Source organism: Ciona robusta, unplaced genomic scaffold (assembly GCF_009617815.1).
Source record: "Ciona robusta unplaced genomic scaffold, ASM961781v2 AP042737.1".
Lineage (NCBI taxonomy): Eukaryota > Metazoa > Chordata > Ascidiacea > Phlebobranchia > Cionidae > Ciona > Ciona robusta.
In genome coordinates, this window is record NW_028323116.1 from 344,430 (window position 1) to 368,272 (window position 23,843).

The 23,843-nt window shown below is 35.2% G+C and overlaps 7 protein-coding genes, 1 long non-coding RNA gene and 8 other non-coding genes across 16 annotated transcripts in view; 9 read left to right on the top strand and 7 right to left on the bottom strand.

Moving 5' to 3' along the window:
* The window catches only part of LOC149724248 (uncharacterized), a 177,150-nt gene that overhangs the window by 134,966 nt on the left and 18,341 nt on the right, over window positions 1–23,843 (bottom strand). The gene's annotated exons all lie outside the window — the stretch shown is intronic.
* LOC149724265 (uncharacterized) lies at window positions 2,241–3,704 on the top strand. Its single transcript, XM_089893232.1, has one exon. It carries the CDS (start codon window positions 2,241–2,243, stop codon window positions 3,702–3,704), a length of 1,464 nt encoding a protein of 487 aa, XP_089749358.1.
* Window positions 10,045–10,117, top strand: Trnam-cau (transfer RNA methionine (anticodon CAU)). Its single transcript has one exon. It is a non-coding gene; the product is annotated as a tRNA-Met (tRNA).
* LOC149724267 (uncharacterized) lies at window positions 10,680–11,826 on the bottom strand. The gene is made up of 2 exons (XM_089893202.1): window positions 11,259–11,826; window positions 10,680–11,181 (listed from the first exon to the last, which is right to left on the bottom strand). The coding sequence occupies exons 1-2, from the start codon at window positions 11,313–11,315 to the stop codon at window positions 10,774–10,776; spliced, it is 465 nt and encodes a 154-aa protein (XP_089749328.1). The 5' UTR covers window positions 11,316–11,826; the 3' UTR covers window positions 10,680–10,773.
* Window positions 12,001–12,073, top strand: Trnam-cau (transfer RNA methionine (anticodon CAU)). The gene has a single exon. It is a non-coding gene; the product is annotated as a tRNA-Met (tRNA).
* LOC149724269 (uncharacterized) lies at window positions 12,260–13,702 on the bottom strand. The gene is made up of 2 exons (XM_089893237.1): window positions 13,154–13,702; window positions 12,260–13,076 (listed from the first exon to the last, which is right to left on the bottom strand). Exons 1-2 carry the CDS (start codon window positions 13,208–13,210, stop codon window positions 12,669–12,671), a joined length of 465 nt encoding a protein of 154 aa, XP_089749363.1. The 5' UTR covers window positions 13,211–13,702; the 3' UTR covers window positions 12,260–12,668.
* Window positions 13,896–13,968, top strand: Trnam-cau (transfer RNA methionine (anticodon CAU)). The gene has a single exon. It is a non-coding gene; the product is annotated as a tRNA-Met (tRNA).
* Window positions 14,076–15,105, bottom strand: LOC149724271 (uncharacterized). The gene is made up of 2 exons (XM_089893216.1): window positions 15,049–15,105; window positions 14,076–14,971 (listed from the first exon to the last, which is right to left on the bottom strand). Exons 1-2 carry the CDS (start codon window positions 15,103–15,105, stop codon window positions 14,564–14,566), a joined length of 465 nt encoding a protein of 154 aa, XP_089749342.1. The 3' UTR covers window positions 14,076–14,563.
* On the top strand, window positions 15,791–15,863 carry Trnam-cau (transfer RNA methionine (anticodon CAU)). The gene has a single exon. It is a non-coding gene; the product is annotated as a tRNA-Met (tRNA).
* Window positions 15,801–17,937, bottom strand: LOC149724273 (uncharacterized). The gene is made up of 2 exons (XM_089893217.1): window positions 16,944–17,937; window positions 15,801–16,866 (listed from the first exon to the last, which is right to left on the bottom strand). Exons 1-2 carry the CDS (start codon window positions 16,998–17,000, stop codon window positions 16,459–16,461), a joined length of 465 nt encoding a protein of 154 aa, XP_089749343.1. The 5' UTR covers window positions 17,001–17,937; the 3' UTR covers window positions 15,801–16,458.
* On the top strand, window positions 17,686–17,758 carry Trnam-cau (transfer RNA methionine (anticodon CAU)). Its single transcript has one exon. It is a non-coding gene; the product is annotated as a tRNA-Met (tRNA).
* Trnam-cau (transfer RNA methionine (anticodon CAU)) lies at window positions 19,580–19,652 on the top strand. The gene has a single exon. It is a non-coding gene; the product is annotated as a tRNA-Met (tRNA).
* LOC149724276 (uncharacterized) lies at window positions 19,702–21,479 on the bottom strand. The gene is made up of 2 exons (XM_089893238.1): window positions 20,733–21,479; window positions 19,702–20,655 (listed from the first exon to the last, which is right to left on the bottom strand). The coding sequence occupies exons 1-2, from the start codon at window positions 20,787–20,789 to the stop codon at window positions 20,248–20,250; spliced, it is 465 nt and encodes a 154-aa protein (XP_089749364.1). The 5' UTR covers window positions 20,790–21,479; the 3' UTR covers window positions 19,702–20,247.
* On the top strand, window positions 21,475–21,547 carry Trnam-cau (transfer RNA methionine (anticodon CAU)). Its single transcript has one exon. It is a non-coding gene; the product is annotated as a tRNA-Met (tRNA).
* Window positions 21,965–22,684, bottom strand: LOC149724278 (uncharacterized). Its single transcript, XM_089893213.1, has 2 exons — window positions 22,628–22,684; window positions 21,965–22,550 (listed from the first exon to the last, which is right to left on the bottom strand). Exons 1-2 carry the CDS (start codon window positions 22,682–22,684, stop codon window positions 22,143–22,145), a joined length of 465 nt encoding a protein of 154 aa, XP_089749339.1. The 3' UTR covers window positions 21,965–22,142.
* Trnam-cau (transfer RNA methionine (anticodon CAU)) lies at window positions 23,370–23,442 on the top strand. The gene has a single exon. It is a non-coding gene; the product is annotated as a tRNA-Met (tRNA).

Genomic DNA, 23,843 nt, shown 5'->3' on the forward strand with positions numbered 1-23,843 from the left:
TTCTCGTCCCATTTGATAGTATACAAAGAACGTTCAAAGAAATATAAAACCATATCCTCACAAATCCCATAGGGCATAGACCGTTGTTAATTGTTTAAAACATAATCAGGATATTTGAATGCTAGGCTAATGCTAAAAGTGTCCTACGGTACGTTACGGCTTACGCCACAGTACTATACAGACACTTATATTTGATCAAAGTTTTATTATTAAAATCGAAGTTTTAATGTTCAAATCCATTTAAGAAACGGTACCGTTTTCGAGTTATTGTCATTTATATTTTCACCGGTGACAGCAAAGGTGCTTCTCGCTTGAGAGTCAATCTGTCAAGCGAGTACGACGTTTGTTTCGTTGGGGACACTTACATAATGAACTGTATTTTTATCAAACGTTTGTTATTTATTTTTTGTTAATATAGGCAGTGGGGGAAAATGGGACACATGTTCATTCTATTTTCTCGTCCCATTTGATAGTATACAAAGAACGTTCAAAGAAATATAAAACCATATCCTCACAAATCCCATAGGGCATAGACCGTTGTTAATTGTTTAAAACATAATCAGGATATTTGAATGCTAGGCTAATGCTAAAAGTGTCCTACGGTACGTTACGGCTTACGCCACAGTACTATACAGACACTTATATTTGATCAAAGTTTTATTATTAAAATCGAAGTTTTAATGTTCAAAACGTTAAAAAACGGAAAATGCAACTAATAAAAACGATGAAATATATACCTTTTAAAAAACGAAAAAAGGCACTTTTAAAAACGAAAAACGTAATTTTTAAAACGAAAATTGTAAATATTAGACATTAGTATTTTAGTTAGCGGACGTGTCCGGCTTTCCGTATTCGGACACGTTGACCTCGGTTTCGTGCAAAACGGGCTATGTGTATAGAATTAAAAGTCTCCAGTTGCGCGATCTAACGTTTATTTCTGTTTTGGCTGAGCGAAAATTAAGAACTTGTGAATTACGTGTTCTTTTTCATCATCTTTTTTTTATTTCCCATACATATTTTGTTACTGCAGTGCCTGAGTAGTGATAGGCAGTGATAGATTGGTAGTGATGGGTATATAGTGTTTTTACATTTCGCTTACCTACCAATAGATGACATCATTATGCTATATGTGATGAACAATACGAAGCCACGTTGTTTAGTTGACCGCGTTTTTTAGTTGCAGCTTTGGCCAAAGGTATTAGAGACCGGCTTTGCCCAGTAATGTTCGTGTCGTGATTGGTATAGAGAATTTGTGTAATGACCATACGCGTTTATAACGAACCAAACTTTAGTTAATTCTTCAGCTGGTGAAGTTAATTTTAACACAGTTAAAAGTTAGTTCTTATCAGTGAGGGATTTCAAGGAACATTTTAAGGTCAAAAAGCGTACTGGTCATTAGCTAAGGAAGTACAAAATGTTGTTTCGTTGCATTCGTATGGTCATTTGATATTCGTAAGACGTTTCTATGTCATTTATGGTAGAAAAAAAGAAATACCTACGTCTATACCATAAACTTGTTTACAGCATCAAAGCATTTTTCTACTTATAGTTACGTGTGGGAAATATTCAAATTTCTTTTAATATGGCGACAAAAAGTTACAAAAAATGGTTATGTCCAAAATGTATGTCCACTACAAAAAATTCAAACGCTGTTTTGTGTGAGGTTTGCCTAACTTGGTTTCATACCACATGTGAGCAACTAAACGATCAAGCCGTAGGATTGATTTCAAAGAAGGATGCTTTGCAGTACATTTGCTCCGACTGTCGAAGTGACACAGATGGAAAGTTTAATTATATGATGAGCCAAATGAGAATTGCTCAGGTAATACTTGGCTATTACTTTTCCTTTTTTTTGTGTAACTATAAACTGACCAGTAAAATATTCTAGGCAGCTAAAAAAGGAATAGAAAACTTAAAGATGTGTCTAGAGCGCGAAGAAATTTTTGTTCAAGAAGAGTTCGTGACCCCGTGCGCAACGTTCGACATTCGTGACCCCGTGCGCAACGTTCGACATCTCACAGTTGCAAACAGATGCACCTTCTTGTGATCTTCTTAAAAAGCTTACGTCATGGAGTTTTAAAAGGATGCCTTTTCGCACTACTGGCGATGGCAATTGCTTGTTTAATGCAGCATCTATATGTCTCTGTGGAGATGAGTCTTTAGCCGTTGAGCTACGGGTGCGAACATGTATATTTATGGGGAAGCGTTTAGATTATTATTTTCTGAAAAACGAAAAGAAAATGGCCGTACACTGGATTTCTCCGTCTTACACGGACTCCTTGTTGGATTGTGCGGTTCCGAACAAACATTCCTCTGTGTATACGATGATGGTGCTGGCAACAGTGATACAAACCCCAATACAATCGCTGTACCCTCCGTGCAATGGCGAACAAGACTTTCGTTACAAAAAACCTGGACGCCAAATCATTTTGCTGCATGTTGTAAATTCTCAGGTTGTATTAGATACAAGCTCAACTGATACGTCAGAATCGGAAGAAGATACAAACATTCCATTTGTCAAAAACGAATCAGCGAAAAATACTAGATGCAAACAAATCGATACTGAAAGTAAAGATGAGATACAGACCATACAAATCACCGATGATTCAATGTCACCTGAAATTTCCGAGTCGGAAACCGAAAATTTGCCAGTGCTTTCTACAAGAAAACGGAAGCGACCCGAAATGAACAAAGAAACAAATTCAAAGTTGAATAAACCCAAATATACCCATTCTGACCACTTACTTCATCAAACAAATTTTTTAAAAACTTTCGCACTACTTAATCTTTTTTTTAGCAAAAAGCTGGATGTTCTTCCCGCACTTCCAAATGGCCCAAAGGAAAATAAACTATACATTTTGGACAACTCCAATAATGAGCAAAGAAAAATAAACTTTTCACCGATGCGATTCGTGGATGACTGTGGCGCCTGGTCGAAACCGTCTAACAAAATTCATTACTTTTATGACGATGGAGAAAAATTCCAGTACATTGAAAGAATAAGCAAAGGAAATTATATTATTTGTACAAATCGAAAACGCACATTAATGAAACCTCAGCCCAAAGAATCGGAGGTGTTAATTTTAAAAAGAATATACTATCATTTGGTTTATGACAAAAAATATAAGAAAAGAATATCCATCATTAAAACATTTTCTAAAAGAAGAAACCCAACCGAACACCCACAAATAGCTGTTATTGAATATATTGGCCATTTTCCTGGACATTTTCCGCACAGGAACCAACAATATTGTGGCAGTACATATCGAAGAACACCTGAACATATGATTGAAGATATAAAGAAAAAAGTGCAAACCGGATCACCAAGGAGGGTATATTGCGAGATGACTCAGCAAAACAAAGAAAACCAACCAAGGAATCTAAAATTAATACAAAATGTAAGGCAAACGTTGCAAGCTGCCTCACGGGCATACGCCTCAACAACCAACGTTGCTGATGACCTGCAGCAACTGCTTTCCCAGTTCCAAGACAACACATTTTTGCAAGACATTGTGGCGTCGCCAGATCAACCTCTATCGCTAATCGTTTATTCCGAAGAACAACGAAAGGATTTCGTTAATGTAACATCCATGGAAAATCCAGTAATCATTGGAGTTGACCGGACGTTTAATCTTGGACCGGTATATGTCACACTGTTAGTGTACAAACACCCAAATTTAATTAGAGCGTACACTCAAATTTAATTAGAGCAAGTTCCGGATCACACCCAATAATGATGGGACCACTATATCTTCATTGGAATTCGACTTTTCAGACGTATCATAAGTTTTTCAGGTATACCCACCATGTTTTTACATTCCTCTATATATGTACACTTTTGCTAATATAATATTTTTTTAGTCACTTACAGTTAGTATTATGCGGAGAAAATGGGATTGATGCACAGCGAAATGTATAATATTCGGCACAGACGAAGAGAAGGCATTACGCCAAGCGATTAGTTGTTGTTTTCCTGAATCAGAGCAACTTCTTTGTACACGGCACTTGAAAAACAACGTAAAAAGATATCTACAGGACAAAGTGGGCAAACCCAAACCCATTGTGACACAGTACTATGCAAAAATATTTGGAAACGATGGGCTACTGTCGGCAAATACCTATTTGGATTTCCAGCGTGCATCGTTAAAACTAAGAGCTGAATTCGAAGAAAATGCACCAACCTTTGTAAACTATTTTGAAGCATTAGTAGTCAAAATAGAAACCCATATTTGGAGGCCACATAAGACATTTAAAACACCATTGGATTGGACCAACAATTCCACAGAATCCATGAACCACACCATAAAGCTGACAACAAACTGGAAATGTTTAAAGATAACAGAACTTGTTAAAAAATTAGAAGATATTGTCTGTCTTCAAAGTATAGACATAAAGCGGGCAATTTACGGCGATGGAAACTTTATTCTTGCTCCGCACGTCAAAGGGATCGCAGTTACGAAATATGCATGGCAAATTAAAAACGATGATGAAAAAAGACACATTATAAACAAGTTCTTTAATTATCGCTCTGCCAAATCCGAAACAACGGTGAGATCGCGCGACGGAAGGCTTGTTATTCCACTAAAACCCCGTTTTGCACGAAAGCCAGGACAACGTGTCCGAATACGAAAAAGCCGGACACGCTAACTAAACCTATGTCTAATTTACAATTTTCGTTTTATAAGTTCCGTTTTTCGTTTTTAAAAGTTATATTTGTTCGTTTTTAAAAGTTGCATTGTTCGTTTTTAAAGGCTTGTTATTCCACTAAAACCCCGTTTTGCACGAAAGCCAGGACAACGTGTCCGAATACGAAAAAGCCGGACACGCTAACTAAACCTATGTCTAATTTACAATTTTCGTTTTATAAGTTCCGTTTTTCGTTTTTAAAAGTTATATTTGTTCGTTTTTAAAAGTTGCATTGTTCGTTTTTAAAAGGTATTTCTTCGTTTTTATTAGTTACATTTTCCGTTTTTGAACGTTTTGAACATTAAAACTTCGATTTTAATAATAAAACTTTGATCAAATACGATTTTAATAATAAAACTTTGATCAAATACAAGTGTCTCTGTATAGTACTGTGGCGTAAGCCGTAACGTACCGTAGGACACTTTTAGCATTTATAGCATTCAAATATCCTGATTGTGTTTTAAACAATTAACAACGGTCTATGCCCTATGGGATTTGTGAGGAGGATATGGTTTTATATTTCTTTGAACGTTCTTTGTATACTATCAAATGGGACGAGAAAATAGAATGAACATGTGTCCCATTTTCCCCCACTGCCTATATTAACAAAAAATAGTAACAAACGTTTGATAAAAATACAGTTCATTATGTAAGTGTCCCCAACAAAACAAACGTCGTACATAATCAAAGTTTATATTTAAAAACCTCAACTTAGGGTCTCACTCAGCTAAACATCTTTATACACACAGTTTGGTGGATCTTGCATAGGGAAAGCTCCCTTTGTACGAAATACTCACCGGGCGTGTTTTAGCATTACCGTGACCACCGGTTCCCTACCGGGTCCCACCAGGCCCCGCCGGGCGTGTTTTAGTAGGACCGCACAATGTTGCACGTTGCTGGACTTTAAACTTCGCCTACATTTGATGGCGTTAACATTATATAACCTGAACATGTGTCGAAATCATTCAATTGAAAGTGATGATGGTGTAAGTGCATCTAAACTTCTTGACCATACGTGGTTTTTAATAAAGCCTTTTCTATTATTTTTAACTTTAATGTCAACAAGCCATTTTAAACCATGGCACAACAATGATACATGCTATTTTCAGAAATTCTGAAGGCGATTTTACTGCTAAATAAACTACTGCCATCAGTAAATATTAAAAAGCAGAAATCAGGAGAGCAAACAGTTGTGATATTGTTAGGGGTGAGTTTAATTAATCATGTGTGGTTACAGTAGATGCGGAGTCATTTGCAAAAGAGAAGCCCCCAGGAATGACTACCGTTTCTTCTAGCTGTGGGAAAAGGGAGAAAACCTGATGAGTATTTTCTTATTTCTGATTCTACAGAAATAACACTTGAGACAAGACGTTTTGACTGCATTTTACCGACTTTTTTTATCGTTCTGGGTGTTTGATGTACATTATTACTACTGTAAATTATCTTCTTTCTACAACTTTTGGGACTGCCTCTTACTAAGAAAAAAGCCTCATTGTACTGTTCGGTCCTTGCTTGCTGCATTAGATTTTGTCCACCAGCTTTTTGAAGCAACCGCCGTCAAATGCGTGCAAAATCTTGACGCAAATTTGATTTTTTTCTACGTAGAAATTTAATTTGTTTTTTTGCGCAACCGCCGTCCAATGCGTGTGAAATCTTGACGCAAATTTGATTCAAAAAATTGCGTCAAGCACTTGATTCGAAAATTTTGCGTCAAAATTTGTTGTTGATTGAACTTTTTTTATATCACTAAATTTGTCTTTAAAATTTTGTTTGAATGTTGTTTTGATGACGTGCAGTAGTTGCAGCCTGCAGCCATAATCGAACTCTCAGCGCCAGGCGTCCAATATTCATGTCCATTTGAATTCACACGTGTAAGTCGATTGGAGAATAATCTAAACCAGTGGTTCTTCTCAACCGCAACGTTCTCGCCTATATATTACAATTTTATATATCTCAACTGCAAAATGCAAGATGTTGCACTGCAGTCTTGCCCATTAAAAAAAAAAATTTATAGTGGCTATAATGAAGTCTAGCAAACAGAAAAGTATTATGCATTTCTTTCAAAAGAAACCGAACCGTGAAAATCTAGTAAGTGGTTTTAACATGATAGAATAAGAAACTACTACTACTTCAGATTTACCACATGGCTTGAACCGATCATGCAAAGATAATATGGATCACGCGGAAAAATGCAAGAGGGAAAAAGGAGACTTCATAAGGCAGTATAATAGTGTATAAGTACTTAGAGTTTGGTGTTACAATTGCTCCTAGCAATGAATAAGTACCGCTGCCCCCCATGTGCTTAGTCTGCGCGAAAATACTTTTTCAAATGATGCAATGGAAACCCTTAAAGCTTACTCGACATTTTCACTCGCAGCATAGCAACCTCGTTGGAAGCCTGATTAGTCTGCGCGAAAATACTTTTTCAAACGGTGCAATGAAACAATCAACACAGCTTACTCGACATTTTCACTCGCTGCATACCAACCTCGTTGGAAAGCCACTTGCGTATTTCAAAAGACTACTGAGCGAAACTGAAAAGCATAAAATAAAAAAAGCTGCGCGAAAATACTTTTTCAAACGGTGCAATGAAACAATCAACACAGCTTACTCGACATTTTCACTCGCTGCATACCAACCTCGTTGGAAAGCCACTTGCGTATTTCAAAAGACTACTGAGCGAAACTGAAAAGCATAAAATAAAAAAGACAACAAAGACTGATAAAGGAACTTCTTAAATCATCTTATTTAATTGCTCTCCTAATCAGCAAAACTGAAAAGCTTTTTTCGATAGAAGAAGATTTAATAAACTTTGCCTGTTAGCAGCTGCTAGAGGTTTTGGGTCCGGTACAAGCGAACGAACTTAAAGCCGTTCACCATTTAACTTCATAGATACCGATGTATTTTCTACTAATCCACAGTAGCCTTTGACAACCTGTGTTGCAGTTTCAACATTTGCCATTATGGTCGACCGCAGTACCCGCCATCTTTGTGCAAGAATACCAAAAGCATTTTCTTAAAAAATAAGAAGCTCAGTGGTCAAATCAAAATAATCGGAAACACAATGTTACCTATGCAGCGCCGAGCTCTGCTTAATCTGCAGTTGAATATCCTTTTGTCTTCTGAAAGACCGCGGTCAGGAAAGGGGGTGCATTAGGTATGGTTTCAATGGAAAAGCATTGTCACCTACCAATAGGGCACTTCCGCATTTGAAGAAGGAAGCTTTGCGGGTGGAGGCATGTTGAAACATCTTCAAGGAATTTGCTATTGCTTAATTTGCATAAATTCCTCTATCACTGTGGTGTCCTGAATCACCAATGTCAACAAATGTAACATGTAGTTAGAAAGCATCGCACACTCCAAGAAGGACAATACTGTGAAAATGCTTGTAATTATTATTCACTTCCTTGCTTTGCTGGTTTTTGTATGGCTACATGTTTACTATCAATACTTCCCACACATGATGGAAATTGCCATTTATTTTGGTATTCGTTGGCAATATTTGTTTTCATTCAAACTGACTTGCTGGAGGAGCAAGAACTTTGGGCTTATATCCCAGATTGCTGCACTTGTTTCTGGCACAATTCTACAAATAAAAAATTTACTAATAACACGAAATTGAAATGCCAAGTCCGAAAAAGAATTTTCACTGGCTGGTACCTTAAAAGTGTTAACAGTGTAAGCTGCATTCTGATGTTAGAATAGATATACTAACCTTCGTGTTATAGCCAATGTATGCCCTGGTGATGTGGGTGCTCGCCAGTTTGTATGTATCTTTGCAATCAATGGCTTTATCTCTTCTAACAGATCAAGGAAACATTTCTTGTCCATTCGAAAATATTTGAAGTACAACTCCAGCTTCAAGTTCTGTAAACTCAGCCACTGGCCTTTTTGACGTTGTCTATAAATTTCCCGCATCCACAGCCTTCACAATTTATATACAAATTCTAAAACACAAAAAAAACACTTTATTGTAATTTCCTTTGTTTTCGTTTTTCTTCGTGCATGATGGCACATAACACAACCAATTGAACACATAAAAAATTTGTAGTAGCCCATCGTTTACGCACATTTTTCTTATGGTCACGGCCTATTACTAAGAAAAAAGCCTCATTGTACTGTTCGGTCCTTGCTTGCTGCATTAGATTTTGTCCACCAGCTTTTTGAAGCAACCGCCGTCAAATATGTATTATAGTACACGATGCACCAAAGACCAATTAGTAAGTACTATAATGGGACAAATCAACAGGTGAAATATTTTGGAATCAAACCTGCCGCAAATAAACTGATGAGCAAGTGGGGATTGAACAGCTAGACATGAATGAGAGAAATTGTTATTCCTCCATTTTTTACTCTGTTGCTGCCTATAATATTAATAATAAAGTTGCATTAATAATTAATAATAAAGTTGCATTAATAAAGTTACACAGTAACACTATTTTAATTTTTATGTATTAAATTTAAAACTAAATAAAAATACACCTGAAACACATAGTCGGTCATTTGTTTTTGTTTACGAAACTCACTGATTCATATCTCTAAAGAAGGCTTCGTTTCTTCAACCGATATACCGTTCGTAAAGAACGTAATTTACCCAAGGCTGTAAAACTTTACCCCTTCTATATCTCAGCTAACTTCCTTTTGTAATATCGTTAAACTTTTCAAAGTCGCTTTTATTTTCTGTTAAAAATAAATTACATTTATATATAAAAATGCCTTCTTTGTCCCACGATGTATATGTATTTCATGTCACCTATTTACCTGCTTCTATAATGTTAAACTGTTGCCAGGTTTCTGCAGGAAGAACTCTCCAATTGTAATTTTACCCGAGACTGTAGAAATTACCCTTCCATATCTCAGCCAGCTTTGTGCAGAAGGACCCAAAGACCCAAAATTCACCGAACAATAAAATATTCGAATAGCTTGTTGGCTGGTGCTGGTCTAGTGTGCCGATAAGACAAGTTTAATCGTTTATTAAGTGAATCATTAATACTAAAGTAATGTTGATAAAATAGTTAACCTGTTATTACCTAAAACGCCTTATCTACCTATCTACCTCAAGCAACAGACTGACATTCAATTCTTATAACTCTAAGTCTAAAAACACGACTTAGCGTGTTTGCATGCAGCAGACAGCAGTTTTGCAACTAGATGACGTCACAGACATAGAAATAAAAATCCAAAAAAAACATGGCGGATTTCAAATTCCAAACAGAGCACTTTGAATTTTGATATTTTTTTTCAGACAGCGCGGATTGTCGCAAAATTAATGCTACATGACTAAATATATATATATTATCTGATTTTGGCAATTTCCTAAAATATCCTTGGTATCCTTTAAGCAAAATTACTGGGAATGCCACGATGGCGCAGTAGGCAGCGCGTGAGTCTCATAATCTCAAGGTCGTGAGTTCGATCCTCACTCGTGGCAATATTTTATACTCCCATAATTATATATACAATTTTGATATGAACACATATTATTTTTTATGGCATACCAGCAAGCCTCGTATTTACTTGGTAAAAAACTTTTGGATGTTATCTTAATCATGATATTTAATTATTTTCCGTTACAATACCAAGGTGGTCGGTTAAAACCTTAAAAACCAGACCTATACGCATTTTAATTAAATAAATATTTTACAGTTCTTTTTGTTAGACCTATACGCAGACCTATACGCATTTTAATTAAATAAATATTTTACAGTTCTTTTTATTAGCGCAGATGTTTGCCTAAAGATACCGAATTAACCGAATAACATGTGAACACACCTGCATCTCAAACAGCTTAACTTATTTTTTACCGTTAGTGTAATGGTAAGTGTCAACGCCTGTGACGCGGAAACCGGGGTTCGATTCTCCGAAGGGGAGATTTTTACTCGCAGTTTCCTGCTATACATTGCCAACGCTCTACCTTAGTCTATTACGAATAAACTAAAACTGTCCATACAATTTTAAATTAGGTAATTTTATTGCGCAAGGAAGAAATAAAAGTCTTAGAAAGAAAAGAACAGTTAAATGTAAGATTGGAACAACCGCACAGAAAGAAAGAAGCGAAGTAGTTTTGTTAATAGTATATATGGCGACTTAAAGGAGCATGGTCGTTTGTCGTAGTTGTTGCTGACAGGCTATTCCGTGTCTCTCTTTCACTACTTTTAACCATAGAGGTGTAGCGTTGTTTTTGCGCTTTGATTTGTTCAAAAAACGTTCTTTCGAAGGTTTTCGTTGCAAGCACTTTGAGTTTTCTTTTCCGATCGTAGAAATAACATGGTTACACGATTTTTTCCCATTTGGCAAAATAATTTCGTGGTGAGGTTCCCTTTCCGAATCGGTATTGCGTGGACGTTTCGTTCCTCTGGTTGTTGGGATCTGCTCATGTTTCGTGTTAATTGTTCTTCTTTCTCGCAGTTTCCGAAGTGGGCGCAAACGTAGATTTGGTTTCTTTTCAACAATTTCCAAAGATTTATCTTCAAATTTGAGGACTTCCTTCATACTCTGTAATAAAATAAAATGTTAAATTGCAAATAAAACAAGTTCAAAAAAAATATTTTTAAATTAAAGTTTTAACTTACCATGGCCAAAAGTACTGTTACGTCAATATTGTTCAATCCATTGAGTGTTTCGGGCATTTTTTGATTTATGTATTAAAATGTAAGTATAGTTGTTACAGCGGTAGTTAAACTGTTGTGATTGTAACGGTTAGACGTTGAGTTTATAAACACGACATTTGGCTTTTAGATCTGTTACGTGCATTTGTAGTTAACCAAAGGACTATCACTACTGATTAACTATTTATCTCTTAAGTTAGTTTAGGTACTTTGAGATATTCAATAACAACGCTATCATCAAACCACAAATTTATCTGGCGGGACAACAGACAATTCCTAACAAGAAAGCTCCGGAGGATTGTAAGTTATCTTATGTTCTAGAGTCAACTTGCGTGTTGTTTCGTACATGTTCTGTTAAAACAATAAAAAATATTTTAGAAAAGCTATTTGGTAGCGTTGTTTTAGTTGCTAATATACTGGTAACCGATAACGAAATTTGTTATTAATCCTGTGGGGCGAAATGCTAGAGTATTCACTTTGTTTTATAACTTACATGTTTGTTGTTATAGGTAAGTACCCTATAAGTAATGTTTATTGATATACCGAACCTGATTAATTTTTACACAACTTTCACAAAAAGTGTTGTACGTTTTGGGCCTACAATCATAACACAGTAAATACAGTGAAATTTAAAAAGTAACACATTAGTATTACGGTTGATTCATTTGGAAATTTTAGTAAGATATTAAGCAAAATTACTGGGAATGCCACGATGGCGCAGTAGGCAGCGCGTGAGTCTCATAATCTCAAGGTCGTGAGTTCGATCCTCACTCGTGGCAATATTTTATACTCCCATAATTATATATACAATTTTGATATGAACACATATTATTTTTTATGGCATACCAGCAAGCCTCGTATTTACTTGGTAAAAAACTTTTGGATGTTATCTTAATCATGACATTTAATTATTTTCCGTTACAATACCAAGGTGGTCGGTTAAAACCTTAAAAACCAGACCTATACGCATTTTAATTAAATAATTATTTTACAGTTCTTTTTATTAGCGCAGATGTTTGCCTAAAGATACCGAATTAACCGAATAACATGTGAAGACACCTGCATCTCAAACAGCTAAACTAATTTTTTACCGTTAGTGTAATGGTAAGTGTCAACGCATGTGACGCGGAAACCGGGGTTCGATTCTCCGAAGGGGTGATTTTTACTCGCAGTTCCCTGCTATACATTGCCAACGCTCTACCTTAGTCTATTACGAATAAACTAAAACTGTCCATACAATTTTAAATTAGGTAATTTTATTGCGCAAGGAAGAAATAAAAGTCTTAGAAAGAAAAGAACAGTTAAATGTAAGATTGGAACAACCGCACAGAAAGAAAGAAGCGAAGTAGTTTTGTTAATAGTATATATGGCGACTTAAAGGAGCATGGTCGTTTGTCGTAGTTGTTGCTGACAGGCTATTCCGTGCCTCTCTTTCACTACTTTTAACCATAGAGGTGTAGCGTTGTTTTTGCGCTTTGATTTGTTCAAAAAACGTTCTTTCGAAGGTTTTCGTTGCAAGCACTTTGAGTTTTCTTTTCCGATCGTAGAAATAACATGGTTACACGATTTTTTCCCATTTGGCAAAATAATTTCGTGGTGAGGTTCCCTTTCCGAATCGGTATTGCGTGGACGTTTCGTTCCTCTGGTTGTTGGGATCTGCTCATGTTTCGTGTTAATTGTTCTTCTTTCTCGCAGTTTCCGAAGTGGGCGCAAACGTAGATTTGGTTTCTTTTCAACAATTTCCAAAGATTTATCTTCAAATTTGAGGACTTCCTTCATACTCTGTAATAAAATAAAATGTTAAATTGCAAATAAAACAAGTTCAAAAAAAATATTTTTAAATTAAAGTTTTAACTTACCATGGCCAAAAGTACTGTTACGTCAATATTGTTCAATCCATTGAGTGTTTCGGGCATTTTTTGATTTATGTATTAAAATGTAAGTATAGTTGTTACAGCGGTAGTTAAACTGTTGTGATTGTAACGGTTAGACGTTGAGTTTATAAACACGACATTTGGCTTTTAGATCTGTTACGTGCATTTGTAGTTAACCAAAGGACTATCACTACTGATTAACTATATATCTCTTAAGTTAGTTTAGGTACTTTGAGATATTCAATAACAACGCTATCATCAAACCACAAATTTATCTGGCGGGACAACAGACAATTCCTAACAAGAAAGCTCCGGAGGATTGTAAGTTATCTTATGTTCTATAGTCCACTTGCGTGTTGTTTCGTACATGTTCTGTTAAAACAATAAAAAATATTTTAGAAAAGCTATTTGGTAGCGTTGTTTTAGTTGCTAATATACTGGTAACCGATAACGAAATTTGTTATTAATCCTGTGGGGCGAAATGCTAGAGTATTCACTTTGTTTTATAACTTACATGTTTGTTGTTATAGGTAAGTACCCTGTAAGTAATGTTTATTGATATACCGAACCTGATTAATTTTTACACAACTTTCACAAAAAGTGTTGTACGTTTTGGGCCTACAATCATAACACAGTAAATACAGTGAAATTTAAAAAGTAACACATTAGTATTACGGTTGGTTCATTTGGAAATTTTAGTAAGATATTAAGCAAAATTACTGGGAATGCCACGATGGCGCAGTAGGCAGCGCGTGAGTCTCATAATCTCAAGGTCGTGAGTTCGATCCTCACTCGTGGCAATATTTTATACTCCCATAATTATATATACAATTTTGATATGAACACGTATTATTTTTTATGGCATACCAGCAAGCCTCGTATTTACTTGGTAAAAAACTTTTGGATGTTATCTTAATCATGACATTTAATTATTTTCCGTTACAATACCAAGGTGGTCGGTTAAAACCTTAAAAACCAGACCTATACGCATTTTAATTAAATAATTATTTTACAGTTCTTTTTATTAGCGCAGATGTTTGCCTAAAGATACCGAATTAACCGAATAACATGTGAAGACACCTGCATCTCAAACAGCTAAACTTATTTTTTACCGTTAGTGTAATGGTAAGTGTCAACGCATGTGACGCGGAAACCGGGGTTCGATTCTCCGAAGGGGTGATTTTTACTCGCAGTTCCCTGCTATACATTGCCAACGCTCTACCTTAGTCTATTACGAATAAACTAAAACTGTCCATACAATTTTAAATTAGGTAATTTTATTGCGCAAGGAAGAAATAAAAGTCTTAGAAAGAAAAGAACAGTTAAATGTAAGATTGGAACAACTGCACAGAAAGGAAGAAGCGAAGTAGTTTTGTTAATAGTATATATGGCGACTTAAAGGAGCATGGTCGTTTGTCGTAATTGTTGCTGACAGGCTATTCCGTGCCTCTCTTTCACTACTTTTAACCATAGAGGTGTAGCGTTGTTTTTGCGCTTTGATTTATTCAAAAAACGTTCTTTCGAAGGTTTTCGTTGCAAGCACTTTGAGTTTTCTTTTCCGATCGTAGAAATAACATGGTTACACGATTTTTTCCCATTTGGCAAAGCAATTTCGTGGTGAGGTTCCCTTTCCGAATCGGTATTGCGTGGACGTTTCGCTCCTCTGGTTGTTGGGATCTGCTCATGTTTCGTGTTAATTGTGCTTCTTTCTCGCAGTTTCCGAAGTGGGCGCAAACGTAGATTTGGTTTCTTTTCAACAATTTCCAAAGATTTATCTTCAAATTTGAGGACTTCTTTCATACTCTGTAATAAAATAAAATGTTAAATTGCAAATAAAACAAGTTCAAAAAAAATATTTTTAAATTAAAGTTTTAACTTACCATGGCCAAAAGTACTGTTACGTCAATATTGTTCAATCCATTGAGTGTTTCGGGCATTTTTTGATTTATGTTTTAAAATGTAAGTATAGTTGTTACAGCGGTAGTTAAACTGTTGTGATTGTAACGGTTAGACGTTGAGTTTATAAACACGACATTTGGCTTTTAGATCTGTTACGTGCATTTGTAGTTAACCAAAGGACTATCACTACTGATTAACTATTTATCTCTTAAGTTAGTTTAGGTACTTTGAGATATTCAATAACAACGCTATCATCAAACCACAAATTTATCTGGCGGGACAACAGACAATTCCTAACAAGAAAGCTCCGGAGGATTGTAAGTTATCTTATGTTCTAGAGTCAACTTGCGTGTTGTTTCGTACATGTTCTGTTAAAACAATAAAAAATATTTTAGAAAAGCTATTTGGTAGCGTTGTTTTAGTTGCTAATATACTGGTAACCGATAACGAAATTTGTTATTAATCCTGTGGGGCGAAATGCTAGAGTATTCACTTTGTTTTATAACTTACATGTTTGTTGTTATAGGTAAGTACCCTGTAAGTAATGTTTATTGATATACCGAACCTGATTAATTTTTACACAACTTTCACAAAAAGTGTTGTACGTTTTGGGCCTACAATCATAACACAGTAAATACAGTGAAATTTAAAAAGTAACACATTAGTATTACGGTTGGTTCATTTGGAAATTTTAGTAAGATATTAAGCAAAATTACTGGGAATGCCACGATGGCGCAGTAGGCAGCGCGTGAGTCTCATAATCTCAAGGTCGTGAGTTCGATCCTCACTCGTGGCAATATTTTATACTCCCATAATTATATATACAATTTTGATATGAACACATATTATTTTTTATGGCATACCAGCAAGCCTCGTATTTACTTGGTAAAAAACTTTTGGATGTTATCTTAATCATGACATTTAATTATTTTCCGTTACAATACCAAGGTGGTCGGTTAAAACCTTAAAAACCAGACCTATACGCATTTTAATTAAATAATTATTTTACAGTTCTTTTTATTAGCGCAGATGTTTGCCTAAAGATACCGAATTAACCGAATAACATGTGAAGACACCTGCATCTCAAACAGCTAAACTTATTTTTTACCGTTAGTGTAATGGTAAGTGTCAACGCATGTGACGCGGAAACCGGGGTTCGATTCTCCGAAGGGGTGATTTTTACTCGCAGTTCCCTGCTATACATTGCCAACGCTCTACCTTAGTCTATTACGAATAAACTAAAACTGTCCATACAATTTTAAATTAGGTAATTTTATTGCGCAAGGAAGAAATAAAAGTCTTAGAAAGAAAAGAACAGTTAAATGTAAGATTGGAACAACTGCACAGAAAGGAAGAAGCGAAGTAGTTTTGTTAATAGTATATATGGCGACTTAAAGGAGCATGGTCGTTTGTCGTAATTGTTGCTGACAGGCTATTCCGTGCCTCTCTTTCACTACTTTTAACCATAGAGGTGTAGCGTTGTTTTTGCGCTTTGATTTATTCAAAAAACGTTCTTTCGAAGGTTTTCGTTGCAAGCACTTTGAGTTTTCTTTTCCGATCGTAGAAATAACATGGTTACACGATTTTTTCCCATTTGGCAAAGCAATTTCGTGGTGAGGTTCCCTTTCCGAATCGGTATTGCGTGGACGTTTCGTTCCTCTGGTTGTTGGGATCTGCTCATGTTTCGTGTTAATTGTGCTTCTTTCTCGCAGTTTCCGAAGTGGGCGCAAACGTAGATTTGGTTTCTTTTCAACAATTTCCAAAGATTTATCTTCAAATTTGAGGACTTCTTTCATACTCTGTAATAAAATAAAATGTTAAATTGCAAATAAAACAAGTTCAAAAAAAATATTTTTAAATTAAAGTTTTAACTTACCATGGCCAAAAGTACTGTTACGTCAATATTGTTCAATCCATTGAGTGTTTCGGGCATTTTTTGATTTATGTATTAAAATGTAAGTATAGTTGTTACAGCGGTAGTTAAACTGTTGTGATTGTAACGGTTAGACGTTGAGTTTATAAACACGACATTTGGCTTTTAGATCTGTTACGTGCATTTGTAGTTAACCAAAGGACTATCACTACTGATTAACTATTTATCTCTTAAGTTAGTTTAGGTACTTTGAGATATTCAATAACAACGCTATCATCAAACCACAAATTTATCTGGCGGGACAACAGACAATTCCTAACAAGAAAGCTCCGGAGGATTGTAAGTTATCTTATGTTCTAGAGTCAACTTGCGTGTTGTTTCGTACATGTTCTGTTAAAACAATAAAAAATATTTTAGAAAAGCTATTTGGTAGCGTTGTTTTAGTTGCTAATATACTGGTAACCGATAACGAAATTTGTTATTAATCCTGTGGGGCGAAATGCTAGAGTATTCACTTTGTTTTATAACTTACATGTTTGTTGTTATAGGTAAGTACCCTATAAGTAATGTTTATTGATATACCGAACCTGACTAATTTTTACACAACTTTCACAAAAAGTGTTGTACGTTTTGGGCCTACAATCATAACACAGTAAATACAGTGAAATTTAAAAAGTAACACATTAGTATTACGGTTGGTTTATTTGGAAATTTTAGTAAGATATTAAGCAAAATTACTGGGAATGCCACGATGGCGCAGTAGGCAGCGCGTGAGTCTCATAATCTCAAGGTCGTGAGTTCGATCCTCACTCGTGGCAATATTTTATACTCCCATAATTATATATACAATTTTGATATGAACACATATTATTTTTTATGGCATACCAGCAAGCCTCGTATTTACTTGGTAAAAAACTTTTGGATGTTATCTTAATCATGATATTTAATTATTTTCCGTTACAATACCAAGGTGGTCGGTTAAAACCTTAAAAACCAGACCTATACGCATTTTAATTAAATAAATATTTTACAGTTCTTTTTATTAGCGCAGATGTTTGCCTAAAGATACCGAATTAACCGAATAACATGTGAACACACCTGCATCTCAAACAGCTTAACTTATTTTTTACCGTTAGTGTAATGGTAAGTGTCAACGCCTGTGACGCGGAAACCGGGGTTCGATTCTCCGAAGGGGAGATTTTACTCGCAGTTTCCTGCTATACATTGCCAACGCTCTACCTTAGTCTATTACGAATAAACTAAAACTGTCCATACAATTTTAAGTTAGGTAATTTTATTGCGCAAGGAAGAAATAAAAGTCTTAGAAAGAAAAGAACAGTTAAATGTAAGATTGGAAAAACTGCACAGAAAGGAAGAAGCGAAGTAGTTTTGTTAATAGTATATATGGCGACTTAAAGGAGCATGGTCGTTTGTCGTAATTGTTGCTGACAGGCTATTCCGTGCCTCTCTTTCACTACTTTTAACCATAGAGGTGTAGCGTTGTTTTTGCGCTTTGATTTATTCAAAAAACGTTCTTTCGAAGGTTTTCGTTGCAAGCACTTTCAGTTTTCTTTTCCGATCGTAGAAATAACATGGTTACACGATTTTTTCCCATTTGGCAAAGCAATTTCGTAGTGAGGTTCCCTTTCCGAATCGGTATTGCGTGGACGTTTCGTTCCTCTGGTTGTTGGGATCTGCTCATGTTTCGTGTTAATTGTGCTTCTTTCTCGCAGTTTCCGAAGTGGGCGCAAACGTAGATTTGGTTTCTTTTCAACAATTTCCAAAGATTTATCTTCAAATTTGAGGACTTCTTTCATACTCTGTAATAAAATAAAATGTTAAATTGCAAATAAAACAAGTTCAAAAAAAATATTTTTAAATTAAAGTTTTAACTTACCATGGCCAAAAGTACTGTTACGTCAATATTGTTCAATCCATTGAGTGTTTCGGGCATTTTTTGATTTATGTATTAAAATGTAAGTATAGTTGTTACAGCGGTAGTTAAACTGTTGTGATTGTAACGGTTAGACGTTGAGTTTATAAACACGACATTTGGCTTTTAGATCTGTTACGTGCATTTGTAGTTAACCAAAGGACTATCACTACTGATTAACTATTTATCTCTTAAGTTAGTTTAGGTACTTTGAGATATTCAATAACAACGCTATCATCAAACCACAAATTTATCTGGCGGGACAACAGACAATTCCTAACAAGAAACCTCCGGAGGATTGTAAGTTATCTTATGTTCTATAGTCCACTTGCGTGTTGTTTCGTACATGTTCTGTTAAAACAATAAAAAATATTTTAGAAAAGCTATTTGGTAGCGTTGTTTTAGTTGCTAATATACTGGTAACCGATAACGAAATTTGTTATTAATCCTGTGGGGCGAAATGCTAGAGTATTCACTTTGTTTTATAACTTACATGTTTGTTGTTATAGATAAGTACCCTGTAAGTAATGTTTATTGATATACCGAACCTGATTAATTTTTACACAACTTTCACAAAAAGTGTTGTACGTTTTGGGCCTACAATCATAACACAGTAAATACAGTGAAATTTAAAAAGTAACACATTAGTATTACGGTTGGTTCATTTGGAAATTTTAGTAAGATATTAAGCAAAATTACTGGGAATGCCACGATGGCGCAGTAGGCAGCGCGTGAGTCTCATAATCTCAAGGTCGTGAGTTCGATCCTCACTCGTGGCAATATTTTATACTCCCATAATAATATATACAATTTTGATATGAACACATATTATTTTTTATGGCATACCAGCAAGCCTCGTATTTACTTGGTAAAAAACTTTTGGATGTTATCTTAATCATGACATTTAATTATTTTCCGTTACAATACCAAGGTGGTCGGTTAAAACCTTAAAAACCAGACCTATACGCATTTTAATTAAATAATTATTTTACAGTTCTTTTTATTAGCGCAGATGTTTGCCTAAAGATACCGAATTAACCGAATAACATGTGAAGACACCTGCATCTCAAACAGCTAAACTTATTTTTTACCGTTAGTGTAATGGTAAGTGTCAACGCATGTGACGCGGAAACCGGGGTTCGATTCTCCGAAGGGGTGATTTTTACTCGCAGTTCCCTGCTATACATTGCCAACGCTCTACCTTAGTCTATTACGAATAAACTAAAACTGTCCATACAATTTTAAATTAGGTAATTTTATTGCGCAAGGAAGAAATAAAAGTCTTAGAAAGAAAAGAACAGTTAAATGTAAGATTGGAACAACTGCACAGAAAGGAAGAAGCGAAGTAGTTTTGTTAATAGTATATATGGCGACTTAAAGGAGCATGGTCGTTTGTCGTAATTGTTGCTGACAGGCTATTCCGTGCCTCTCTTTCACTACTTTTAACCATAGAGGTGTAGCGTTGTTTTTGCGCTTTGATTTATTCAAAAAACGTTCTTTCGAAGGTTTTCGTTGCAAGCACTTTGAGTTTTCTTTTCCGATCGTAGAAATAACATGGTTACACGATTTTTTCCCATTTGGCAAAGCAATTTCGTGGTGAGGTTCCCTTTCCGAATCGGTATTGCGTGGACGTTTCGTTCCTCTGGTTGTTGGGATCTGCTCATGTTTCGTGTTAATTGTGCTTCTTTCTCGCAGTTTCCGAAGTGGGCGCAAACGTAGATTTGGTTTCTTTTCAACAATTTCCAAAGATTTATCTTCAAATTTGAGGACTTCTTTCATACTCTGTAATAAAATAAAATGTTAAATTGCAAATAAAACAAGTTCAAAAAAAATATTTTTAAATTAAAGTTTTAACTTACCATGGCCAAAAGTACTGTTACGTCAATATTGTTCAATCCATTGAGTGTTTCGGGCATTTTTTGATTTATGTATTAAAATGTAAGTATAGTTGTTACAGCGGTAGTTAAACTGTTGTGATTGTAACGGTTAGACGTTGAGTTTATAAACACGACATTTGGCTTTTAGATCTGTTACGTGCATTTGTAGTTAACCAAAGGACTATCACTACTGATTAACTATTTATCTCTTAAGTTAGTTTAGGTACTTTGAGATATTCAATAACAACGCTATCATCAAACCACAAATTTATCTGGCGGGACAACAGACAATTCCTAACAAGAAAGCTCCGGAGGATTGTAAGTTATCTTATGTTCTAGAGTCAACTTGCGTGTTGTTTCGTACATGTTCTGTTAAAACAATAAAAAATATTTTAGAAAAGCTATTTGGTAGCGTTGTTTTAGTTGCTAATATACTGGTAACCGATAACGAAATTTGTTATTAATCCTGTGGGGCGAAATGCTAGAGTATTCACTTTGTTTTATAACTTACATGTTTGTTGTTATAGGTAAGTACCCTATAAGTAATGTTTATTGATATACCGAACCTGACTAATTTTTACACAACTTTCACAAAAAGTGTTGTACGTTTTGGGCCTACAATCATAACACAGTAAATACAGTGAAATTTAAAAAGTAACACATTAGTATTACGGTTGGTTTATTTGGAAATTTTAGTAAGATATTAAGCAAAATTACTGGGAATGCCACGATGGCGCAGTAGGCAGCGCGTGAGTCTCATAATCTCAAGGTCGTGAGTTCGATTCTCACTCGTGGCAATATTTTATACTCCCATAATTATATATACAATTTTGATATGAACACATATTATTTTTTATGGCATACCAGCAAGCCTCGTATTTACTTGGTAAAAAACTTTTGGATGTTATCTTAATCATGATATTTAATTATTTTCCGTTACAATACCAAGGTGGTCGGTTAAAACCTTAAAAACCAGACCTATACGCATTTTAATTAAATAAATATTTTACAGTTCTTTTTATTAGCGCAGATGTTTGCCTAAAGATACCGAATTAACCGAATAACATGTGAACACACCTGCATCTCAAACAGCTTAACTTATTTTTTACCGTTAGTGTAATGGTAAGTGTCAACGCCTGTGACGCGGAAACCGGGGTTCGATTCTCCGAAGGGGAGATTTTTACTCGCAGTTTCCTGCTATACATTGCCAACGCTCTACCTTAGTCTATTACGAATAAACTAAAACTGTCCATACAATTTTAAATTAGGTAATTTTATTGCGCAAGGAAGAAATAAAAGTCTTAGAAAGAAAAGAACAGTTAAATGTAAGATTGGAACAACCGCACAGAAAGAAAGAAGCGAAGTAGTTTTGTTAATAGTATATATGGCGACTTAAAGGAGCAAGGTCGTTTGTCGTAGTTGTTGCTGACAGGCTATTCCGTGCCTCTCTTTCACTACTTTTAACCATAGAGGTGTAGCGTTGTTTTTGCGCTTTGATTTGTTCAAAAAACGTTCTTTCGAAGGTTTTCGTTGCAAGCACTTTGAGTTTTCTTTTCCGATCGTAGAAATAACATGGTTACACGATTTTTTCCCATTTGGCAAAATAATTTCGTGGTGAGGTTCCCTTTCCGAATCGGTATTGCGTGGACGTTTCGTTCCTCTGGTTGTTGGGATCTGCTCATGTTTCGTGTTAATTGTTCTTCTTTCTCGCAGTTTCCGAAGTGGGCGCAAACGTAGATTTGGTTTCTTTTCAACAATTTCCAAAGATTTATCTTCAAATTTGAGGACTTCCTTCATACTCTGTAATAAAATAAAATGTTAAATTGCAAATAAAACAAGTTCAAAAAAAATATTTTTATATTAAAGTTTTAACTTACCATGGCCAAAAGTACTGTTACGTCAATATTGTTCAATCCATTGAATGTTTCGGGCATTTTTTGATTTATGTATTAAAATGTAAGTATAGTTGTTACAGCGGTAGTTAAACTGTTGTGATTGTAACGGTTAGACGTTGAGTTTATAAACACGACATTTGGCTTTTAGATCTGTTACGTGCATTTGTAGTTAACCAAAGGACTATCACTACTGATTAACTATTTATCTCTTAAGTTAGTTTAGGTACTTTGAGATATTCAATAACAACGCTATCATCAAACCACAAATTTATCTGGCGGGACAACAGACAATTCCTAACAAGAAACCTCCGGAGGATTGTAAGTTATCTTATGTTCTATAGTCCACTTGCGTGTTGTTTCGTACATGTTCTGTTAAAACAATAAAAAATATTTTAGAAAAGCTATTTGGTAGCGTTGTTTTAGTTGCTAATATACTGGTAACCGATAACGAAATTTGTTATTAATCCTGTGGGGCGATTTGCTAGAGTATTCACTTTGTTTTATAACTTACATGTTTGTTGTTATAGATAAGTACCCTGTAAGTAATGTTTATTGATATACCGAACCTGATTAATTTTTACACAACTTTCACAAAAAGTGTTGTACGTTTTGGGCCTACAATCATAACACAGTAAATACAGTGAAATTTAAAAAGTAACACATTAGTATTACGGTTGGTTCATTTGGAAATTTTAGTAAGATATTAAGCAAAATTACTGGGAATGCCACGATGGCGCAGTAGGCAGCGCGTGAGTCTCATAATCTCAAGGTCTTGAGTTCGATCCTCACTCGTGGCAATATTTTATACTCCCATAATTATATATACAATTTTGATATGAACACATATTATTTTTTATGGCATACCAGCAAGCCTCGTATTTACTTGGTAAAAAACTTTTGGATGTTATCTTAATCATGACATTTAATTATTTTCCGTTACAATACCAAGGTGGTCGGTTAAAACCTTAAAAACCAGACCTATACGCATTTTAATTAAATAATTATTTTACAGTTCTTTTTATTAGCGCAGATGTTTGCCTAAAGATACCGAATTAACCGAATAACACGTGAACACACCTGCATCTCAAACAGCTTAACTTATTTTTTACCGTTAGTGTAATGGTAAGTGTCAACGCCTGTGACGCGGAAACCGGGGTTCGATTCTCCGAAGGGGAGATTTTTACTCGCAGTTTCCTGC

Bases quoted from the DNA above. Each gene is read 5' to 3' on its own strand.
- LOC149724265 (XM_089893232.1), top strand. From the start codon at position 2,241: ATGGCCGTACACTGGATTTCTCCGTCTTACACGGACTCCTTGTTGGAT.
- LOC149724267 (XM_089893202.1), bottom strand. From the start codon at position 11,315: ATGCCCGAAACACTCAATGGATTGAACAATATTGACGTAACAGTACTT. The intron at 11,182-11,258 runs GTAAGTTAAAAC...ATTTTATTACAG, and splicing joins TAACAGTACTTTTGGCCATG to AGTATGAAGGAAGTCCTCAA.
- LOC149724269 (XM_089893237.1), bottom strand. From the start codon at position 13,210: ATGCCCGAAACACTCAATGGATTGAACAATATTGACGTAACAGTACTT. The intron at 13,077-13,153 runs GTAAGTTAAAAC...ATTTTATTACAG, and splicing joins TAACAGTACTTTTGGCCATG to AGTATGAAGGAAGTCCTCAA.
- LOC149724271 (XM_089893216.1), bottom strand. From the start codon at position 15,105: ATGCCCGAAACACTCAATGGATTGAACAATATTGACGTAACAGTACTT. The intron at 14,972-15,048 runs GTAAGTTAAAAC...ATTTTATTACAG, and splicing joins TAACAGTACTTTTGGCCATG to AGTATGAAAGAAGTCCTCAA.
- LOC149724273 (XM_089893217.1), bottom strand. From the start codon at position 17,000: ATGCCCGAAACACTCAATGGATTGAACAATATTGACGTAACAGTACTT. The intron at 16,867-16,943 runs GTAAGTTAAAAC...ATTTTATTACAG, and splicing joins TAACAGTACTTTTGGCCATG to AGTATGAAAGAAGTCCTCAA.
- LOC149724276 (XM_089893238.1), bottom strand. From the start codon at position 20,789: ATGCCCGAAACACTCAATGGATTGAACAATATTGACGTAACAGTACTT. The intron at 20,656-20,732 runs GTAAGTTAAAAC...ATTTTATTACAG, and splicing joins TAACAGTACTTTTGGCCATG to AGTATGAAAGAAGTCCTCAA.
- LOC149724278 (XM_089893213.1), bottom strand. From the start codon at position 22,684: ATGCCCGAAACATTCAATGGATTGAACAATATTGACGTAACAGTACTT. The intron at 22,551-22,627 runs GTAAGTTAAAAC...ATTTTATTACAG, and splicing joins TAACAGTACTTTTGGCCATG to AGTATGAAGGAAGTCCTCAA.